At 39.9% G+C, this 22,607-nt stretch overlaps 2 protein-coding genes across 3 annotated transcripts in view; both read left to right on the top strand.

The window, feature by feature from the left end:
- Positions 1–3,001: 3,001 nt before the first annotated feature.
- Positions 3,002–19,392, top strand: elapor1 (endosome-lysosome associated apoptosis and autophagy regulator 1). Its single transcript, XM_008296473.1, has 22 exons — positions 3,002–3,098; positions 5,149–5,269; positions 5,421–5,601; positions 5,744–5,891; positions 5,974–6,054; positions 6,621–6,726; positions 6,833–6,982; positions 7,234–7,322; positions 7,530–7,707; positions 8,258–8,386; positions 9,245–9,335; positions 9,537–9,642; positions 9,736–9,873; positions 11,045–11,308; positions 12,567–12,743; positions 12,822–12,972; positions 14,392–14,485; positions 14,668–14,769; positions 15,738–15,864; positions 16,660–16,838; positions 18,384–18,549; positions 18,627–19,392. Exons 1-22 carry the CDS (start codon positions 3,009–3,011, stop codon positions 18,711–18,713), a joined length of 2,955 nt encoding a protein of 984 aa, XP_008294695.1. The 5' UTR covers positions 3,002–3,008; the 3' UTR covers positions 18,714–19,392.
- A 1,090-nt stretch (positions 19,393–20,482) lies between these two features.
- The window catches only part of mapk14a (mitogen-activated protein kinase 14a), a 14,984-nt gene continuing 12,859 nt past the window's right edge, over positions 20,483–22,607 (top strand). For both annotated transcript variants that reach the window (XM_008296461.1, XM_008296452.1), the window contains exon 1: positions 20,483–20,871. In XM_008296461.1, coding sequence (XP_008294683.1) covers positions 20,753–20,871 — 119 coding nt within the window. In that variant the 5' untranslated portion in view covers positions 20,483–20,752. The remainder of the gene's footprint in view (positions 20,872–22,607) is intronic.

Here is a 22,607-nt window from a genome sequence, read left to right as displayed (position 1 = left end):
TTCACTTACTTAGTCCTGTTTGTCATTTCCGATGACAGAAGGCTGTTGTGTACATAAATGTGTGTGTCACAGGCTAAGGAACGCTGGCTCAATCCGCTGAAGCAGCTGGTCGGACAGATTAATGATAAGTTCACTGATTTGTCTGTGCAGGAGAGGCTGATCTGCGCTCAGAGACGGAAGTAAATGCAGACACACACAGAAACAACACAAACTGGGTAAAAGTAGGTTTTCAGCGGTGGTTTGCTTTCCTTCACTGAGCTGATGATTGAGTTCATGTAAAACTGAATTTTATATAGATTTGATAAAAAGTTAGGATGTAGCCCTGGATTATTGATGTTACCTTTTAAAGCTGTGTTACACTAACTGAACTATTTAAATCCAAGATGCCCCTTTTAATGGATGCAACATCAAATTACATCAAATTTAAAATTCTTTCTGATGTCCTGACAGTTTTTTTTCATTTCACATGAATGTGGGAGTTATTATACATTATATATTATATTTCTGAAAATACTGAACTGCAGGTAAGTTTTTTGAAGGGGAAAGTAAAGAAAATTCCCAGGTCTGGAAATATATATGATCTTTAGGGATGCACAATATACCGGCAACCACATCGGTATCGGCCGATATTAATGTTTTTTCCCATATATCAGTATTGGTATGAACAAATTTAGCCGATGTGAAAAACCAATGATTGTCTAACATTTGCACCCTCGTCTCTACATTTGATATTGCTGCTATTTCACAGATGTTTTTACTTAAATGGTCCCGGACTTAAATATGTTAAAATATATTTAAATATGTTTTACTTTTGTTATGTAATAAAGAAGACTATGTTTAGATTAGACATAGACTATTAGACTATGTCTAATGTGGTATGGGCTTCTTTTGAATAGTTTTCACGTTCTCACAGTGCTTAATTATACTCATTTTTCGGCGTGAACAAAATTTGAATATTGACAGTAATATCGGTTATCGGCGATATCAGAAATCTTAATACTGGATATCGGTATCGGACAGAAACTTTAATATCGTGCATCACTAATAATATTCTCATAATATTGCCAAAATATTTTACATAACAGCTTTAGTGTCCCAAATAACAGATAATTAACAAAATCTGAGACGAAGGAGCAGCACTGTTGTTTGAAATAAGTGGGACTGACTCTGCTCTGTGACTCCTGGATGTGTAAAACAGAATCTGTTTGCTAACAGGTTCACTATAAGTTGTGTTTCACAGCGTGTCTGCGTGGCCCTCAAGTGGCCAAAAGGTAATTTATTGCAAATATAGAGTGTTTCTGAGAGAGACAATATATCTGCTGTGTCATTTTTGTGCACATAAGAGAGTCTGCATTCTTTATTTCCCATTTTCATCTCCTGCTGTGTTTGTCTTCAGCTGCTGCAGAATCTTCAGTATGCAGAGAAACGGGGTGAGAAGGCTTTCATCAGATGGCGTCTCTAAAGAAAAGCCAGCGCTTGAATCAACTGCTGAGTTCACATGCTTTCTAGTGCAGAAGTTTAAAAAGTGTTCCTAGCTTTATTTAAACAGTTGATATGCATTTGAATTACTTTTTTTTTTGTAGTTCTATATAAGTTTGTGAAAATTCACTTTTTAAAACAGAAACACTACAAAAGACACTGAAAGACTTTGTTTTCAGAGCTCGTGGTCAGCAGCAGCAGCAGCGGTTAGAGATGCTGCTTTTTGATGCTTCATGCTCAGCTGAAGTTGTCATTGTGCTTTCTGGCGTAGCCTCTGTTTGAAAAGGCCTGTGGAGGAAAGAAAGAGCGTTGTATCTGTATTTAAGACACGCCTCAGTGAAAGGCAGACTCCTAAACTCAGTGGATTTAGGTCAGACTGCATCAGAAGCACTGTCAGTGTTAGTTTCACCAACCTCACCTGTGTGTGACTTGATGTTGTAATTGAAGCTTCTCAAAAAAATATGTCACGATTAAATGATCAGACAAAAATGTACCTTTCAGTGAGCATTCCACAGTAAATTAATTTTACCGTAAAATTATACAAAGAGAATGTTCCCTGAGGGTTCAGCAGCTACTGATGAACGTCTCCCTCCACATCCATCTCTACTTTGAGCCTCAAAAAGTTTAGTAAGGTTATTTCTAAACACCTGACTGTTATGCTGCTCTGCAAATATGTTAAAAAACACCATTTGTTACACTATAAAACTTTTTTGATTGTAATTTTTTCAAACTGTTTACTTTTCTTCTAATTCTGTTCCTTGTTTTATCAAATTACAAATAACTAGTAAAATCACAGAAAATGGTTTTAATTTACATATTAACGGTTAAAAAGAAAAACAGACCAAAACTATAAATAACATCTACATCAGAAATCTGGATTTTTATAAATGAAAGTTTGTTCTTTTTCAACAACTGACTGTAAAATTGCACCTTTTTAAAAAAAAATTTTTTTTTACTATATTTAGATCAGCAAAAAGAGGCATTTTTACAGATATTTACAAATTACAAATAAATATTTTGTATGTTACGAACAGTCGTTTTACAGATTTTCCTGTTTTGTTAAATTACAGATGATAACCAGTAAAATCAGAAAAAAACTATTAATTTGCATGTTGACTGCAAAAAATCAACAACAACAACAACAATAATAATATAATAATAAAAAGGCCACAAATGTACATAATGTCCACAGCAAAAATCTCTATTCTTACAAATGATGTTTTTTTACAGTCTACTTTGGAAGAAACAATTTGGAGCCATGACCACCTACAGTGAGCTGCCAAAGGCAGTGACTACAGCATTAGGTCAGTTCACCCGAGACCCAGTTAATACCAGCACAAAGGAATAAACCACAGGTGAACTCATTGTGGTTCAGCAGTGAGGCATTACAAGATAACTCAGTGTGAACACAACACAACCAGTCACCTCCAGTATTTGCGCACAGCTGAGAGAAGCCACGCCCTCCGGCAGCACCTGAGGGTTCAGGTCGACCCTCCGTCTCCATCAGTTCAGCTCCGACAGCAGCCAGGATGCAGCGAGGCCTCCTCACGCACCTCAGCAGCTTTGTGCTCGGGCTGGTTTTGGCACGAGTTTCTGCGGATTTGCCCATGTGCAAAGAGGTGAGGAGATTCAGATCATTGTCAGCCTACATTATGAGACTCTTTCCTAATGTGACTTATTCATGTGTATTTTGGGGTGTAAATTGGAAAATCAGCTAAATTTAAAACTTGTTCTGAGGTGTGGAGATATGAGAGAAGTGGGAGGGAGGTGTCGCCTACTGCATCGTGTGTACATTGTGTACCTGTAGGCTTAAATGTTGATAAAGGCATATCTTGAAAGATATTTGATCTCAATCTGCTTCATCCAGGTGCATAAATGTCTGTTACTGCAAGAAAACCTGCTCAGACTGTGTGTGGAGGAAGGGCTAAACTTAATTACAACATATTTTCTAAAGGCTGTTTAGAGTTTGCACAGTTTATTTTAGCACTTTCCCATATTGTGCGTTTAAAATGAACATAATGTTTCCCATCTGCTCACGTCAGTCCCATATTTCACTAAAACTTCCATATGTTTCATTGTCTGCTGTGCTCTCCTCAGCTGTCTTTATCTGTTCTCAATTTACCTACAACAGCAGCACCTTTAGATAATACCCAAAATTATTCATTTTTATCACCGTACTTTGCACCTTGCTTCAGAGTGTGTGACCCATGAGGTTTTATTCTGAGTTTAGTGAGCTAATAGAGGTTAATTTCAGGACTCACTCGCCAGGTGAGTCAGTTTTCCTGCTGGTTTCTTTAAAGCATGAGGCCCAGCGGTCATGATGTCCTGTTGCCTTGGTTTCCTCGTGTTTGTTTAAAGGAGGCGATTAGGCTGCAGGACATCTCCAGCTTGATGCATTTTTACATCAGATCCTCCCACTTAGACCATTTGATACCCTCACCTCAGCTAATGTAGCAGCTCTAATTGTAAAAACACAGAGGCGGAGAAGTGCTGCTGTGTTTCTGTTAACTATTAATCCCACAAGGCAGTGTGTGGGTTTGGATTGGTCTGCTGAGTGGCCTTCCTCGGAATATTAAACCCCGTTGTTGACCGGTAACTACGTCTTAGGATCACACTGCTCAGGCTTGTTTAACAGGGTTTTAGATCAACACCTTTAATTACATCATTACAGGCGGGACGCTGTTTGTCGGTCAGAAGTGTCTCAAAGCAAGACGTGCAAAAAGCTTCTCCTCTGAGCTCCTGCTGTCCCCAAAGTTCTGTGGCAACACTGAAATTAAATGTTTACAAAAGGATCGGACAAATCAGCATCTCTACCCCCTCCGGCTAAGTAAATAAGCTTCGGAGAGGCAGCAGCATATCCTTGATATGTGAGATTAAAACAACTGTTCAGAAAAGCCTCCAGGGCAAATATTAGCTTCACCTTTTATTTGGAAAAGGGGTTGGCCCGGTTTGGGGAGAAAATTCCGAAAGGTATAAAACAGTCTGATGATCTGTGTTTACTGGCAGCTTACATACACACAGTGGCATCCTTTAGAGCACTTGAGAATAGAATAGAATAGAATAGAATAGAACAGAATAGAATAGAATAGAATAGAATAGAATAGAATAGCTTTATTGTCACCATACATGGGGGCATGACGAAAGTATAAATAGCTGGATGGTGCATTGAACCCGCTAAATTAACAACCATAAATAATAAAATCAAATGTACATGTAAGACAAGACTATATTAAGAATTTCAAACATATCCAAAAGAGACAAGGTACATTACAGTGAGGAGTAATGAGATCAAATAAAAACCAATAAAACAGAGTAAATGTAGCAATTACTTGAGCAGCATAGAAATAATCTGCAACAATTTGGACGATTTATTGCACATTTTATGCATTTTAAAAACAATTTTCTTGTCCCAACCTCCCTAAACGTTATGTTTTTGCTGTTTAATGTCACACGTGATAGTTAACTGAATATATCTGAGTTTTGGTTCATTGGTCGCACAAAACACGACATTTGATTTAAGAAATTCAAACAGGCATTGTCAGGTTTAACTGGGAAATAACCAGCTTTTGAATCCTTGTTTCTTTATGTGTCGTTCTAATTTAGTTTTTATTTGTGCACATTACGCCGTATGCGCTGTGTGAAAGTCACACCTGTGTTTTGTGCCTGCAGTCCGATTATCACTTTGAGTACACAGAGTGTGACGTACTCGGGTCGAGATGGAGAGTGGCGGTTCCCAACAAAGCCGACACATGCACGGGCCTCCCAGATCCAGTCAAAGGCACTCAGTGCAGTAGGTGTCATCTTATTTTACACCTTCAGTCCAATGTGTGTCACAGCTTTTATGTGTAAAGAATAAAGTCCTCATGTCTCCATCAAGCCTTTTACAACGTGGCTCCTTCTCTCTCTGTTTCTGCCCTTTTCTTGTGTTTTGCCTCTCGCAGCCTTCTCCTGTAGCCAGGGGGAGTTTCTTGACATGCAGTCGCAGCAGTGCCAGAAGTGCGCTGCGGGCACCTACTCACTGGGCACCGGCGTGGCCTTTGACGAGTGGGACAGCCTGCCGACAGGTTTTGTCACTCACGGGATGACAACGAATGTGGGGAATGCCCACACAAACTGCTCCAAGTTAGTCTACACTCGACCTCACCTGCTTTGTTATGAAAGCTTGTTTATTTCCTCTTGGTTTAACTGATTGGATTGAAGCTCTCAGGGTGTTTCTGGCTCAAAGAAGCTTGTCAAACTGCTTCTGCTGCTGATGTTTTTGCAGCTCAACCTGGACACCAAAGGGCGACTACGTGGCCTCGAACACAGACGAGTGCACCTCGATGCTGTCCTACGCTGTGAGCCTGAAGAAACCTGGAACTCTGTCCTTTGAGTATTTCTACCCTGACAACAGCATCTACTTTGAGTTCTTTGTGAGTCTTATAAGTGACTGTTGGAGACAAAGATGGCTGTCTTTAGAGGGTATATTGGTAAAATGTTGTTCTCTTCTTGTAGATTCAGAATGATCAGTGTCAATCTACAGACTCTGAGAGCAGGTGGATGAAGATCTCGGAGAGCAACTGGAGCCAGTACAAGGTTTGTTGGATTGTAGTTGTAGCGGTTTATGACTCCTGCTGACTTCTGGTTGTCGTTTGAGCTTTGATGGAAGATTAGATTAGAGTGCACTTTATTTTTCACCACCAATGGGGAAACTCACTTGTTGGAGCAGTACAGATACAGGAAAGAGCACAAAAAAGTGACAGGAAGAAAAGAAAACAAATAAACTATGTATAGGAAGATCTGAGAAATGCAATGCAATAGAGCTACACACACACTCACACACACACACACACACACACTATATACACTATAGATCCATATAATGGATGCTATTGATGCCCCATTCTGTCTCACATCTTAAGCTGTATCAGGTAGAAGCAAATCAAAAAAATGGTAAAAAAGGTAAAAAAAGAATATATTAAAAAACACCCATCGTCTGTCAGTCTGGTGTCATTTGAAATCATTCTCAGCGAGACTGTAGAACACAAAACAAGCCAACAAGCTCAGAAATCAAATCTAAATTAGAATCTGCGAGTAGATGCAATTCTTGTCTTTTCAAATCTTTGCTTGATTTCCTCTCTTTTCACACTGACTCTGTGCAGATGGAGCTGAACAACGGCAACAACGTGCTGTACTGGCGAACCACGACATACACTCTGCAGGGTAACGCGGTCAAACCCGTGCTGTTAAGAAACATTCACATCTCAGGTATATCAACATGTGGAGGGTGTTGTGTGTGCAGCAGTTGTAAACATTAGTTTAGCGCCCGTCTCCTTGTTCCTGTTAATGATTAGAACTGATGGTTTTCCTCCAGGGGTGGCCTACACGTCAGAGTGTTTCCACTGTAAACCCGGCACCCACAGTGCAAAGCAAGGCTCTGCCCGCTGCTCTCCCTGCCCCGCTGATACCTTCTCCAACAAGGGCGCCACTGTTTGCCATGAGTGTGAAAAAGACAAATATGCAGGTCCGTCTTGTTTGCATTACTAACGCTCTGTCCACAAAGACCGGTCACCCCACTGACCTACTAGTTCTTGTAGACCTGTAGCCGTTATGTATTTGCATGTTGCCACACAAATGCAAGATAGACTTCATGCAAATACACATTTACTGTTTAAGTGGTGTAAGTTTTTCTTATCACTGGATCTTAATGTGAGTTGTGTGTTTTCCTTTGTCCCTGCCGGCTCTTTCCCCTGGCTTTTTTTTTTTTTTTTCCAGAGGCTGGCTCAGGAAGCTGCAAACCAAGACCGGCATGTACAAACAGTGACTACTTCTACACCCACACTCCCTGTGACTCTGAGGGGAAGGTAATACCAAAAAAAAAAAAAAGAAAAGACATATGGAAGCAGGGTTCATGCTGGTTCAGTAGAGGTGAACAGAGAGCGAGATTTTCTTTCAAAGTCCTGCAAGCAGCCATCTGGTGTAACGATTAGGTTTCTTTAAATATAAATTATCTGGCTGATTGTGTTGCAGAGCCACCGGTGGCTTATTTCATGTATTCATGTGTTTCCCAGACTCAACTCATGTACAAGTGGATTGAGCCCAAGATCTGCAGTGAGACGGTTGAAGGAGCAGTGAAGCTTCCTGCATCAGGGGAGAAACAAACCTGTCCGCCATGTAACCCGGGTTTCTTTGTCACCAACTCTTCCACCTGTGAGCCCTGCACCAACGGCTCCTTCTCAAACGGAACAGGTGCGCAACCAGGGCACTTCTTTTCCTCTTTTTTTATTCAACCTCTTGGACGTCTTTTACTGTCACACACAGCTAAAGGTGCTGGTCACACTAAAAAGGAATTAATATAATTTTAATAAAAGTTAGTTTACAGTTTTATGCTGAAAGAAGTCAAGCATGACTTAAAAAGAAATGTACTTGTTTATTGGAGGAGGAAAGTTTTTAGTGCACAAATATTCATGATTTACAATAAAAACATGCAGACTCACAAAATTTAAATACAGTGGACATGTGATGGAATATAGAAATACACACCACAGTCTTCTTCATTGCATAACAAAAGTAAAACATATTTAAACATATTTCTACTTATTTAAATCGGCTAAATTTGTTTATCGATTGATACTGATATATGGGAAAAAATACTAATATTGGCCGATACCGATGTGGTCGCTGATATATCGTGCATCGGTGCCTTCATGTAATGTAACACTAATAATATCACACTCATGTGTAATACAGCAGTTTGTTTTCATGTATTCTGACATAGTATCACATCATCTACTCACAGTTTGTACCACGTGTCCTGTTGGCTCGGAGCCGGTGATGGGATTCGAGTACAAGTGGTGGAACACGATGCCGACCAACATGAAGAGCTCCGTCTTCCGTCAAGAGTTCAGCAACTCCGACCATAACACAGGTGAGAGACCTAATATAACGCCATGTGGGAGAGCAAACCTCAAACTAGTTCTGAGTAATAATTACGATCAGATCCCAGTTATTCAAACAATCTAAGACAAGTATCAAAAAAAGTAAAAGATAGCAGAAAGATGAAGCATTCCAAATTGTCCAACTAAACACCCAGGAATCATTCATTTGAAATATCCATCCATCCATTATCTATACACCGTTTAATCCTCGCTAGGGTCGCAGGGGTGCTGGAGTCTATCCCAGCTGACTCAGGGTGAAGGCAGGGGACACCCTGGACAGGTCACCAGTCTATCACAGGGCTACACTTAGAGACAGACAACCAAGCACACTCACATTCACACCTATGGACAATTTAGAATCACCAGTTAACCTCAACAAGTTTTTGGACCTTGTGGGAGGAAGCTGGAGAACCTGGAGAGAACCCACACTGCACGGGGAGAACATGCAAACTCCACGCAGAAAGATCCTGGGTGTCCTCACTGGGAAACGAACCGGCAACCTTCTTGCTGTGAGGCAACAGTGTTAACCACTGCTCCACCTTGCAGCCCTCATTTGAAATATGTAACACAAAAAACAGCCCAAGCACTAATCTTCAAAAACAATGAAAAGCTTGTTCGTGGCTCTTCAGTTAGGATTATTTTTATAAAACTACTATTGTGAAGGACAAGAATGAATTTGCACATTTAACTTCACAACTATTTGTAAAAAAAAAAAAAAAAAGAACTAAATGATGTCTGCAGAGTTATTTTAAACTATACTAGTTTGGTTTGCTCTCTGTGCAAACATTGCTGGTAGGACAACATAGCAGGGTGTTACTTTATTTGTTTTTGTTTCTTTGTGATGGCAGCCTGGGAAGTGGCTGGAGAATATGTCTACACAACCCCCGGAAATCAGGAGACAGACTTCCTGATGCTCACGCTCAGTGTCCCTGGATACAGGTGACAAGATTTTCCTTCACAGAATCACACATAAAAGTGTCTCTCAAATGGTTATAGATACGTATTTCCGTTTCCTTCTTCTTCTTTGAGGTTTAAGACAGTTGCCGTCCTTTAAGTTGCATTACTGCTTTCTTCTGGCCTCAGTGGTTCACTGTAGCCTGATACTATTATGAAGTCTTGTGATGTCACTTGTCTTCACAGGCTGCCTCAGTCAGTGGCCAAAGACAGTGAGAGGAGTGAACTGTCTCGCATCACCTTCGTCTTTGAGACCAGGTGTACAGCTGACTGCAGGTTTTACTTCTTGGCGGTGAGAGAAAGTGTTCCAACATTTCTATCACACGGATGTACAGTGTGTATAAGAATAGCAAATGTGTAATGAGGTGAGTGTATTTCTCTGCAGGGTTATAATCGGTGGAACAACGATGTGGTGGAGCACTGGACAGGCAGCAACAGAAAACAGTCGTACTCCTACGTGATCCAGAGCAACAGCACCGTCGGCTTCACCTGGACATTTCAGCGAACGGAGGAGTTGAACGTGGTGAGACAGACACAACCACGCTTCACAGCCGATCCAATTACTTTTTCAATTCATCAGCGTTAAAAGTAATTTTTTAAACGGGTGTGTCAAAAGCTTAATATGATCACATTCACTGGTTAGACAGTAAATCACTATTTTATTATCAGCCATCCATCCTTTTACTGAAGTTTCAGTAAAATTCATTAGGGTGAAGTAAATCAATGTTCAGTCAACAGAAATGAAGTCAGTGGTCCATGTAGCACTCCGAGTTACCTTTATTTGGAGTTATTTTTCTAACTTTCTATTTGTAGAATGTTCAAAAGAAAGAGGAAAAATAGAAAATACGACAATAATATAACGTTGCATTCAAGTTCTCTTGATTTCATATTTGATAGTTTATCAGTTATGTTATTATGCATATGCAATTTATATAATATTTCTTATTTTTATATTCAAGATAAGATGAGATGAGATGAGATGAGATGAGATGAGGTGAGATAAGATAAGATAAGCAGTTATTAAGCCCACAACTAGGAAATCTGCAGTGTGACAGCAGCAGCAATTATTGCAAACATGTAGAGAACATCAGTAGAAGCTAAAAATAAACAATAAAAAACACTGTTGATATTGTTCTGATTTTTCCATATGTGGAAATTAAGATATTGCACAGATTCCTCTGGATGTGGAAAATAACAATATTACACTTATGTATATATTGAAAAACAATGATATTGCATTTTTCCTCAGCTTTTTTTTTTTTTTAAAAATTGTCTTTATAACTACAGTTTTTTGTTTTTAGATGGATGCAGTTCTGAACTTTCTCTTTGTGTCTTTGTATTCTTTGCTGGAGGATGTAATTGTATTATGAAAACATGACATGGGGAAGAACGAATGTTGGTTGTTGAAATTCACTGGAATCTGTCGTGTTGTGTTTGCTCTTGTTGACATGTGAAGTGTTTTTGTACTCCAAGAAAATCCCAGTTTGAGATATTGCACTGACCTCTAGAGGGCAGTCTGGACCAGAGTGGCCACTTTAAAAAGATCTAAATGACCTTTATACTCTGGATTCTTTGTATCTTGTTTCATAATGACTATAAAACAGAGTTGGACTATAAACTGTGCTCCTTTAAGCAGAATAAGTGACTAGAGATTGTCCACACTGTCACAGCTCCTTGTGTTTCTCCTCCCTCAGGAGAAGAAGCTCAGTGCTGATGTTGCAAAGATCTACTCCATCTCCATCACCAATGTGATCGGAGGTGTGGCCTCGCAGTGTCGCCACTGTGCTCTGACGTCCGTTCAGGCCGGTTCTGCCTGCGTTCCCTGTCCGCCGGGTCACTACATGGTCAACGGGACGGGAGTGTGTAAGAGCTGCCCGCCAAACACCTTCATCAGGGCCGAACAGCCTGTCGGAGAGGCTGCTTGTATTCAGTGTGGACCGAACACAAAGACTAACAAGGTGAAGAGAACAAAATCTTCTCTACTGAATGAACACAAAAGCTCTGAGTAAGTTCATCAGTGCAGGAATGTACTCAGGGCTGTCGAGGTCAGGTCCTCACTCCTGTTTCTGGGAGTTTCATGGTTTTTATTCTCTCCCCAGCTAGAATTATTACAAGTCATAATTTCAGTAGTTTTTAAAGTTATATTAATATTTATATTATGCATACCCCAAATGTTGTTATTTAAAAACTCTGGGAACGTTTTGTAGAAAATCTTTCTCAACTGCAACATCCAAAAAACATCCTCATAACATTATAGGCAAAATGTTCCACCTTTGTTCATAAATCACATATAAAATAGTCACATATTGTATCGTCTAAGATCTTGAGAACATATTGAAAACATTTTTTGAATGTTGGTTCTTTATTTTTTCTTATCTAACAAATGTGAAAACATCCCCCAAACATCCTCTGACTGTTAAAACGCTTCGTCTTAGTTCATGTTTAACCTCGAAGGGACATTACTTAAAATAATAAATATCCTTAAAATGTTCTTTGGATTTAAAACTTAAAATGTTTTCTTTAAAACATTGTTAGAACTTGTAGGTAATGTTAGCCAATGTTGTGGAAACGTTCCCTGCTTGCTGGGCCGACGTACAACAGATTTTGGCTAAAAACTAAACTGCCCAAAAGATATTACATAAAATGACAAATAACTAATTAATACGATTCCATATGAACAATTTACTTGCTATATGCAAACGTTTACCAAAAATAAAGTTACCTTTCTGGAACAATATCTGTTGGTATTTCACAAATTAGATTATACAAACTTTATTTTTGAATCTAAGGGCAAACAAATCACAATTGCTATACTTTCTGGCAGTCATGAAACTCACAATCTGAGTGTTTAATTGAGAAATGCAATTACTCAGTTTCCTCAATTTCCTGCTGAAATGTTCTTTGTGTTGGAACTATTTCTGCCATTTCTGCTTTTGATTGTTTACCTGAATTAATGTTGGTATGACTAAGATGCTGTTTGCACTAAAAACATTGATTTAACTCTGAGTTTCCAAAAAAATGAAGACCTAGTCCTGAAAAAACGTACTGTACTACTGGAACCACAGACCGAGCGACCACAGCCTCAGAGTTTCAGCTGATGTTGGCATATACCAGCTGTCTCACTCGGTTTCCCACAGACGGATCATGTGGTTTTCCACCCACTGTAAACAAAGTGTGATGTAAATGCACCTGCTGACACCCTGATTCGTCCTGCAGGCCCACACAGCTTGTCTCAGTGACTGTAAGCTGGCTGTGCAGACGAGAGGAGGAGCTCTGCAGCGCTACGACTTCTCTCCTCTGGCCAACGTCACGGGCTTCTACAGCAGCCCCCGGTTCACCATCAAAGGCCTGAGATACTTCCACCGCTTCAGCGTGGGTCTGTGTGGGACAGAGGTGAGAAATCTGTGATCTGATGACCTTTTTTTTTTTTTGGTAGAGATCCAGTCTGACGTGCGTGTGCTTCTCTTCCAGAGCAGAATACCAGCTTCCTGCGTGGACAACGTCACCCAGAGTGGGCGGGAGGTCAGAGGTTACGTCTGTCAGTCCACTGTGGTTCCCTCCGACATCAGGAGTCAGAGCGTCGTGTCCTCCCAGCCTTTCCTCATCGGTGACTCACTCATCGGTATGGACTGAACGCTGGAGCTGACTGCTGCTGACGACGTGTTTGTAGGAGGCTGTTAGTCATTTGCCGAAAAGTGTGTTTGAATATTAATTAAGGGCGGTTACACACCAACGGCATATGCTGCATCTGGGTTCGCTGCTTTCAATTTTCTCTGTGTGCCAGTGCTCACGCTGAAAAATAATTTTATTGCGTCTGCAGCAGTGTTAAAATTAGGACCTAAGGATGTTTTCTTCAAACGTTTAACTCTGATTGGTGCTTATTCAGTCAGAAATATTCAACAGTAGGCTATGGAGAAAAACTCATTTTTATTATTGCTAGTAGCGTTGATTGTTTAGTCTGCTGGGATTTTCTAAATTGTGACAAGGTGGCACATTTTAAGAGTCTACAGCATATGTTTTTTCTGGGTTGATACCTTTTATTAGTAATCCAGGAGATCAATAACTGATCATTAGCACTGACATACTCTTGCAGAGAAATGAAAGTCCTGGTGTCAAAACTTACTACAAACTCCAACACAAAGCTTTATTGAAAAGCTTTAGTTTATTTATGTTTTCAATGTGCTCAACTAAAAGAGAACATTTCCACATTCATCCTTCAGTATTGATTGGCTACTACAAGTGCCATGTAACCAATCAGATCACTGGAGACCACAGGTAGAGAGAAGTGGCTGCATCAGTAGCCCATTTTTTAATGCATTTGTTTTATTGTGAATTACGGGGAAAAAAATGACTATCAAACAAAAAATATTAATAATAAAAAAGTTGAATATCAAATCTGATAACTGGCCTCACGAATAATCATTCAACCTCTACGAATGCATTTTCAGTATTTTTTAACAACTTCATCTTTGAGACCCGAATAAGAGATGACAAGCTGAATCAAAGAACTTGTAACATTATAAAAATTTGGGAAAATATGCTAAATTCTACATATATATTACCTGTCTAGCATTTTTACTGGTGACAAAATACATGCACGACTTGGACACTCCTGTCAGTCTCAGCTGTGTTTAGCAAATATTAGCATGATTGTGAACATAGTAAAAATTATGCTGCATTTGCAACACATTAGCATGTTAGCATCGTCACTATGAGCATGTCGGCATTTTGACTTTAGCATTCAGCTGTGTGTAGGCTCACAAACACACTAGCATATAGACTTGTACCCTATAGCGCTGCTTCCTTCTCTTTCAGAACAAAAAAGGGAAAAACATGTGTTTGATTGAACTTGCTGCATTTTAAGGACATCTTCAGCCTGCAATGGGGCATCAGAATAGATATTGCCTTGTGGGGATGTTAGCACAAAAAGGTTATGCTACTGTTGATTTACATTGTGTGTGTGTGTGTGTGTGTGTGTGTGTGTGTGTGTGTGTGTACATATATCTCTGGTAATCATTCTGCATTTCTTCTAATTCTAAAGGTGTGACCAATGAGGCGACCCTGCATTCCATCTCTTCTCCAGAGGGGTTGTTCTCCACAGCATCCGGCCTGCCAGACGTCATATTCTATTACAAGTAAATCAGATCCCAGTTGTTCTTGTATTTTATTTTTCCACATTGATGCTTTGAAATAGATAATAGTAAATATTGAATGCCTAAGATCATATCATATGTAAAATAATGAAATGTAACAGAGACTCGTGAACAGTTTCAAATTCATCACGTGGTTAAAATTTTAGTGTTTGTGATGTTTTCAGGTCCAGTGAAACAACTCAGGCTTGTAAAAAAGGCAGGTCAGCCACCATCAGACTGAGATGCAACCCCTCAGTGACTGCTAACGATCACATCACGCTGCCAAGGTACCTAAACATTAACTCTATGAAGTCCAACCCCACTGCGAGGTTTCAAAGGCATTTTATGTTTATAGAAATCACCCAAAAAACACCATCAAAGCCAGAAACTGTAAAAACAGAGAGAATCATAATCTGGATTTTCAACTTTCTGACAGTCTTTAAAATAATGTCCAATCTCTAAAATTATCCAAATCTAAGCTTAAAATTGCTATAAGTCAGCAAAATCACTTTATTCTACATGCCTCATTTACGTTTGTCAAAAACAAATCACTTGCTCTGACCAGATTCTGTACAAATCCAAAAATTCAGAACTCTTCAGCACAACCGGGAAGCCATAACTAAGTCAGCTGCGACCAACAGTACCACTTTATGGCTGAACTGGATTTAACTGTAGGCTGTGTTTCTACAGAGCAGATATGATGTATGGAAACTGATTAAAATGTAAATAGTAAACTAATTACAGTATGTAGAACCTCCATTTTATTAATAACAGTTGCTGGCACGAGGAAAAATGTTCTACATGTTGATTTAATGTTTTGTTTTGTTTTGTTTTGTTTTTTTCAATTTTGGTCAAATAAACAAGGAAATTCAACTTTTTTAATGATTTATGGTAATGAAACTGTGTCATACTGAACATAAGACAGTTTTGAGTTCTCTCTACTTCTACCCACGGTTGTCTGTAGAGCTGCTAGACTTTATATTGCAGTGAAAAATGAGTCCACAGTGAGGAAAAATGTGACAAGAGCAAAAAACACCCAGAAACTGCTTATGGTTCAGAGGGTTATCCAAGCTCAGCTTTTGACCTGACAAGTGTCATTCAGACAACAGTTGATTTGATGCACATACTGTGGTACAACAGCCTTATTTTGCACTAACATGACATATTGAGCTTTCTGAGGCTGAACTGTGACACGACTCCTTTGAGATCATTTTTAAAGCCAGTGACCATCTCTCTCCCTTGTTTTCCTCCACAGTAACTGTTCAGAGGGGACGTGTGATGGTTGTACTTTCCACTTTCTGTGGCAGAGCCAGCATGCGTGTCCACTCTGCACCAAACACCACTACAGAGAGATCGTCAGCGCTTGTATCCAGGGAATACAGGTAGCGCTGCACAGCCGTGGACGTACTCACCTCCACACATCCGTCACACACTTGTGTGATGTGGAAAGATTCTAAAAACATGAATTACGTAAGATTAGATCACAGGAAAATACTGCATGTGTAAAATGATATGCAGGACAGTGTGCACTTTCCATTCTATCTGATAATTTAGCCACTGATGCCTTTCATTTTACTTCGAACACTTTGAGTGTGATATGAAAACAGAGCGGCACAGGCGTGTTTTATGTAACTTTTCCCGAGTTGTTTAATGGAACAGTTCAACATTTTGAGAAATACACTTAATCCCCATCTGGCACAAGGTTAGATGAGAAGATTGATACCAATCTGTTAAATATAAGGTTACAGCTAGCAGTCAGTAAGCTTAGAAGTCTGGAAACAGTTTGCCCGCCTCTGTCCAGAGATAACAAAATCCACCTACTCAAGCTCATAACACAAAATTCTAGCCTTTAAACGTTTTTTATGCAGTTTAAATAACCACAATATAACCTGTCAGTTAGTCTGTTTTAGTGATTCTGATGAACAGATAAGCAGACTGGCTCTCTGCTTCCCTGTTTTCAGTCTTGGTGTTAAACTAAACTAATAATCTGATGGCCCTGTCTTCATATTGATCCAGAAATGTGAGAACAGTTTCCATCCTTTATCTACACCTGGAAATGAATGAGCATATTTCTTAAAATGTGGAACTTTTCCTGAAGAAATTCCAAGATTAAGGTAGTGAACTGATATGTAATATGGGAAAATCTGACTATTTCTGTTTCTGTGTGTGTGTTTCAGAGAACCACTTATGTGTGGCAGCAGCCTTTGCAGTGTTACGGAGGAGAGTCGCTGCCAGCACAAAAAGTCAGCGCTTGTGTGACTCTGGATTTCTGGCTCAAGTTTGGTGTTTCCACAGGAGCGATCGCTGCTGTGCTTCTCATCAGTATCAGCTGTTATTTTTGGAAAAAGACGCGCAAGTGAGACATCTCAGCTTTACATCTTCTTTAGTGTTACTGATCCGAGGGTACTTTAAAAAGTTCTCTGCCTCACCTCAAAACATCACGGGAGAAAGATTGTTCTTGCGTTAATTTTCAACATAGTCTCCTTTAATGTCAATGTACTTGGTCCACCAATGTTCAAGCTTCAGCATCCCTTCATGGAACAAGGTCACACCTTGAGCCTACAGATTCTTCTCAACAGCATGGATGACTTCATCATAACTCTGAACATGGGGATGGGATTTCAGTTTGGGAAACAGACAGAAGTCAAACAGTGCAGGTCGGGTGAGTAAAGTTCATGGAGCAACAGTTCAGAGCCCATTTGGCTGCTTCTGCCACCCGATGCTGTGTGACACATTGGCCAGGAGCAACAACACTTCAACTGGACGCTTTCCTCTCCTTTTTTCTTTGATTGCTTCTTTGGGTTGTTGCAATGCTGATGCATAATAGTCCCCATTAACATTTTGACTCTTTTAGAGTGGCTGTGGCTCAGGTGGTAGGGCAGGTCGTCCTCCAATCGCAAGGTTGACGGTTCAATCCCCGGCCCCTCCACAGTCGAAGTGTCCTTGGGCAAGACACTGAACCCAAAGTTGCTCCCAATGGCAGGTAGCACCTTGCATTGCAGCTCTGTCACCACTGATATATAAATGTGTGAATGTGTGCGAATGAGAAACACATTGTAAAGGGTACCTTGGGTACCACTAAGGTAGAAAAAAGTGCTATATAAGTGCAGACCATTTACCATTTTGCAAGAAGTCAATCATGAGCAGTCCCTCGCTGTCACAAATCACCGAAGCCACCGTCTTGCCAACAGGTGCCACTTGTTTGAACTTTTTGGGAGGCAAAGAACTATTGTGTTTTCATTGTTTGCTGTCAATTTTGAATCAGGATCAAAGTGGGGAACCCATCTTTCATCCTGGGTCACAAATCTCCTGAGGACTTTGGCTGGATCAAACTGAAAACAGTTCAAAAGTGTCCTTGAAACCTTCGTTCTCTTCAACTTCTGATCAGGTGTCAATATTCAGAGAGCCCATCTTTCAGGCAGTTTGCTCATCCCCAAGATATTCATCAAAACAGCGTGAACTAAATCAGCCTTGGTGTCCGTAGTTTCCACTATGTTTTGGACAGTTGCACGTCTATCATTCATGACCATGCAGTGAATGGCCTCAACCTGACTGTCCCTGGTTGCTGATTCTGGGCGTCCCGACCGTGGGTCATCTTCGGTGCTCTGCCTGGCCCACGTAAAATCAGCAGCCCACTTCTTTATGGTTAAATAGCAATGGGAGTCCTCACCAAGTGTTTGTGGACAGCGATTTAAGGCTTAATAGTATAGTTATATATGTATATATATATTGAACAGTTGTGCCTCAAAATTGATGTTATGGCCTTTGTTTCCAGGTGAGGCTGAGAACTTTTGAAGTGCCCTCATATGTCACACTTCTAAATAAAAGCAGAGGCCAAATCTATCTTGAAAACTGTAACCTGTGTTGACAAGATGTTATTTCCGTGGTTCTCCTTGTGCAGGCTGCAGTACAAGTACTCCAAACTGATGATGAGCTCAGGGGGTAAAGAGTGTGAGCTGCCTGCCGTGGACAGCTGTGCAATAATGGAGGGAGAGGATGCGGAGGATGATCTCATGGACCTCACCAAGAAATCCTTCTTCACCAAAATTAAGTCTTTCTCACGAGAGGTCAGTAGCACCTTCATTACTCTTCGCACTGAGCTAGCAACTCATCATGCTTCATGTTGTTATTATTGTGTTCTCAGAGGACATCAGATGGATTTGACTCAGTCCCACTTAAATCATCATCTTCACGCCAGCTACGAGAGGAGGAAGACTCTGATGAGGCTTAAATCAGAGGATGAGTAGATCCTTCTGTCAAAGCAAAGAGGAAGTGTTCAGTTTTTAATATCAATGCAGCTCTGACGGAAACAGAAAACAGAAGAGGCTGCTGAGTGTATTTCATTTATTACTAAAGATACTAGGTTTACTGAGGCAGGTTTTAGGATCATATAAAGAGTGGGAATTTTAATTTAAAAAGTATTTGCCGTATGTTAGGTTGCCAGACCTATTATTAAGATATGATATTAGTCTCCATATTGGGGATACACTGTATTTTCAGAGCCCAAGATGTTTTTCAAAATGATCTAAGATACAAACTGTGGATAAAGTTAAACCTTTTCTGGATGTGTGAAGCTTTTTTTTTTTGTACATTTAGCATAAATGTGAGTTTAAATATCTTATCCTTTTCTGCTTGTTGTTATCAGGATTCCCTGTGTTTTTTTGTTTATTCGGGCAGCCATTCAGTTCAGTCTTATAATGCTATTTTACAGTATGTGACTTCTATCACCAAAGCTGTATGCTTTTTTATCATTATGCTCTGCTTCTTTGTGAAGATATTTTCTAAAGAAAAAAAAGCAAACAAAATGTACAACTCTAGTAATTAAGGCTGGCCTCTAATGCTGCCTTCTGGAACTCTTTGTAAGATCATGTTGCGGAACATGAAAATAATAAAGAAATAACAAATGAAAATGATTGTTGGTTTAAGTAAGACTGGATTTTAACTCCGAACATGGACATGCTATGCATATTTTAAACAATTTACCAAAGACTGCTGAATACACATGCCATGTTACTGTAAGACATCCATCCATTTTCTATACACCACTTAATCCTCACTAGGATTGCGGGGGGCTGGAGTCTATCCCAGCTGACTCAGGGTGAAGGCAGGGGACACCTTGGACAGGTTGCCAGTCTATCACAGGGCTACACTTAGAGACAGACAACCAAGCACACTCACATTCACACCCACAGACAATTTAGAATCACTAATCAACATGTAGCCGGAGAACCATGCGAGAACCCACGCTGCATGAACATGCAAACTCCATGCAGAAAGATCTCGAGTGTTCTCACCTTCTAGCTGCAAGGCAATGGTGCTAACCACTGAGCCACCGTGCAGCCCTAACAGAATGCAATATATTAATAATTTTAAGAATGCATCAAGGACTTTATCTGTATGCTTTTCTGCAATATTCTAATAATTACATTCATCAGTAGAACATTGCTTGATAATTAATGCTAATATAACTTTGTAATTATTTTCCACATAAATATTACCTCTTGTTAAATCCAGTATGATCACAATCAAATGGAATGCTAAGTACTCATATACTGTGCTTTAGTCAGGTACTTACATTTTCTGCTACTTTATACCATAATTCAGGATGAAATATTGTCATTTTTAACTTTTAAAAAGATATTTATTTATTTAAAAGACACACACAGTTAATATCTGAGATAAATTAAAATGAGTTAGAAATACTGTTGCGGTAGTGAAGTGACTGAAAATAAATAAGAGAATAAATAAGAGGTTATTGCACATGTGAAAGACAGTAGAGTGTCTATGCTAATACTAATATTTAGCTAATGACAATTATGAAAATGAGTATGCTACAAATATTTTTAACCAAGAAAATAAAAATAATCCTTCGTACATATTAAGTTGCTCCGAAGCGCAGCACTGGTTTCAGTTTCTGTCCTCTTCTCGTCTGCTCAGCTGTCTCGACTGTTTTTTTTTCTCTCTCTCTCTCGCGAGATTTCGCCCCGTGTTGCAAGCGGGGTGAAATCTCGGGAGCAGCCAGCGGACCGAGGAACAAACAGCGTGAAGATTTAAAAGTGTGCACACAGCTCACGGTGATTCTGCAACATTTCGCAACGAGTCAACCTCGTAACCTCAGACTGTGTCAAGTTCCGTGGCGACGAGAAACACTTCGTTGGGCTTCTCTTTCCGTTTCTTTTGGTGGGGGTAAAAGTTGAAAGTGTTGCACGGCTCGGAGGACCCACCTCAACGCAGAAAGTCGGTCGGTGGTCGGCAACTGGTTCTGCAGGAATGTCGCAGAAAGAGAGACCCAAGTTTTACCGTCAGGAGGTCAACAAGGCGATATGGGAAGTGCCGGAAAGGTACCAAACCCTGTCCCCGGTTGGCTCTGGAGCCTACGGATCCGTGTGGTAAGTCACTTTTGACGCTAAGTTACGTGAAGTGTGCGGCGGCTATCACCTAACTTAACCTCCATTCATTTAGACGAGGCCTGTGCAGCAGAAGCTAAAGTTAGGTTAGCTCGTCCTGATTGTTGGCTAGCAAGGTGGAGCCACGATGTCTTTCAGCAAGAAAACCACTTAATATTCTTTCTACCAACCAATATCCGCTTGTGAAATATGTAATTACTCTCCCTAACTTGGTTTATATTCACTCAGGCCTCCACACAGCAAACATTTGCCTTAAATCTAAACTGTTAAATAAAAGTCTTTATCGGAACAGTGGACATACCACTCCACTGCCTGAATGACTTGTATTTCTAATTACTCACATACTGCAGCTGCTCCATAACTTACTCTATTTGTCTTTTAATTTAGATAAACAGATTTAATGTGCATTATCCGTAATAAGCCAAGAGAATAACACACGTAGCTGGTGCTGCTAAGTGTTTTGCAAGAGTCATGGCTGTTTGATAACAGATTTGACAGTTTTGATTCACCACCTTGATTATTCTGCAAGGTGTTTCCATTAGAATATGTGATAAACTAATCTCAGTAAAAAATAAATTAAAATCTTAAATGATTGAAGGAATTCAGACTAGTTTTGCATGAAATAATTGGCTGATTAGTATCTGTTAATCCAGGTAAGAAAGAACTTTGTTGATCCCAAAGGACGTTCTTGTGCCGGATATTGCTCAGAAACAGTAAAATGAGATTAAATGCACTGCGTAATCGAAAGTGAATAGGATATAAGTAAGATGCTTAAGTGAAAGTAAGATAAACTACAATACAAAACTAATACAATTATGAACAAATCATAAGTAATTTTGATAATTGAACAATAATCGTTGATCATCATGGAAAACATCCTTTAGTTCCAGCTAGTCCGAATTTTCTGGCATTTTACATACTACCCATTAACTGCAGAAATACATAACAGATGATGATCTACACTGGAAATAATTGCTGGTTTCTTGCTGAGTTCAAGTCATTGAAGTGTGATACAAGTCTTACATCGTGATATGGGCAACTTTCCTCTACATGCAGACACTACATAGCTCACTGGAATAACAATGTAATATCAGTCTTAACACAAGCTTCCTGATTACCACTCGTTTTTTAGGGTGGCTCTTCAGTGAATGTGTTGAGTAATCATAGGCAAATCTGTTGCACAGAAGAATTTGCATGTACAGAGAGAGAGAGAGAGAGAGGAAGTCATGCCTCTTGATTTGTGCCTCATGTTGGAGGACTTTGCTGGTAAGGTGGGTTTTTCTTAATGCTGCTTAGTGGTGAAAGGTAAGCTTTCGCAGGATGGACCCTTTGCACTACTCTGGTGATTAAATAGGTTGTGCTGATACTATCTAGGACACAACATAGTCAGTGGTACATTTGGTTTACTGAGCAGATGTTTGTTTTGCAAATGGAAGCGAACAGCTGTGCTGTTGCTGGGCAATAGGATAATCTGTTGCTGGTCAGATTACTGGCTGCCCACCAGTGCATTGACTGTGATTGTGTGTGTGTGTTTTTTTTTTTTTTTTTATAACCGTGCACAGGCTTATATTGTCAGTGTTTACATGGCAGCCCTGAGTTTGCTGTCACAAGTTATTCTATAATGAAAGCGCGTGGCTTTGGTGACCTTACTGAACTGTGTTATACAGTACTGAGACGACACACAACTGAACTATGTACAAAATATCCCCCTGTCTAAA

This window comes from Stegastes partitus, unplaced genomic scaffold (assembly GCF_000690725.1).
Source record: "Stegastes partitus isolate 25-593 unplaced genomic scaffold, Stegastes_partitus-1.0.2 Scaffold24, whole genome shotgun sequence".
In the NCBI taxonomy this organism is placed as follows: domain Eukaryota; kingdom Metazoa; phylum Chordata; class Actinopteri; family Pomacentridae; genus Stegastes; species Stegastes partitus.
The sequence above is the reverse complement of the archived record's forward strand: the minus strand, read 5'-3'. Positions and strand labels throughout refer to the sequence as shown.

Coding starts and splice junctions, on each gene's coding strand:
- elapor1 (XM_008296473.1), top strand. CDS start 3,009: ATGCAGCGAGGCCTCCTCACGCACCTCAGCAGCTTTGTGCTCGGGCTG. Junction 3,099..5,148: donor ATTTGCCCATGTGCAAAGAG/GTGAGGAGATTC, acceptor TTGTGCCTGCAG/TCCGATTATCACTTTGAGTA. Junction 14,770..15,737: donor GATCACATCACGCTGCCAAG/GTACCTAAACAT, acceptor TTTCCTCCACAG/TAACTGTTCAGAGGGGACGT.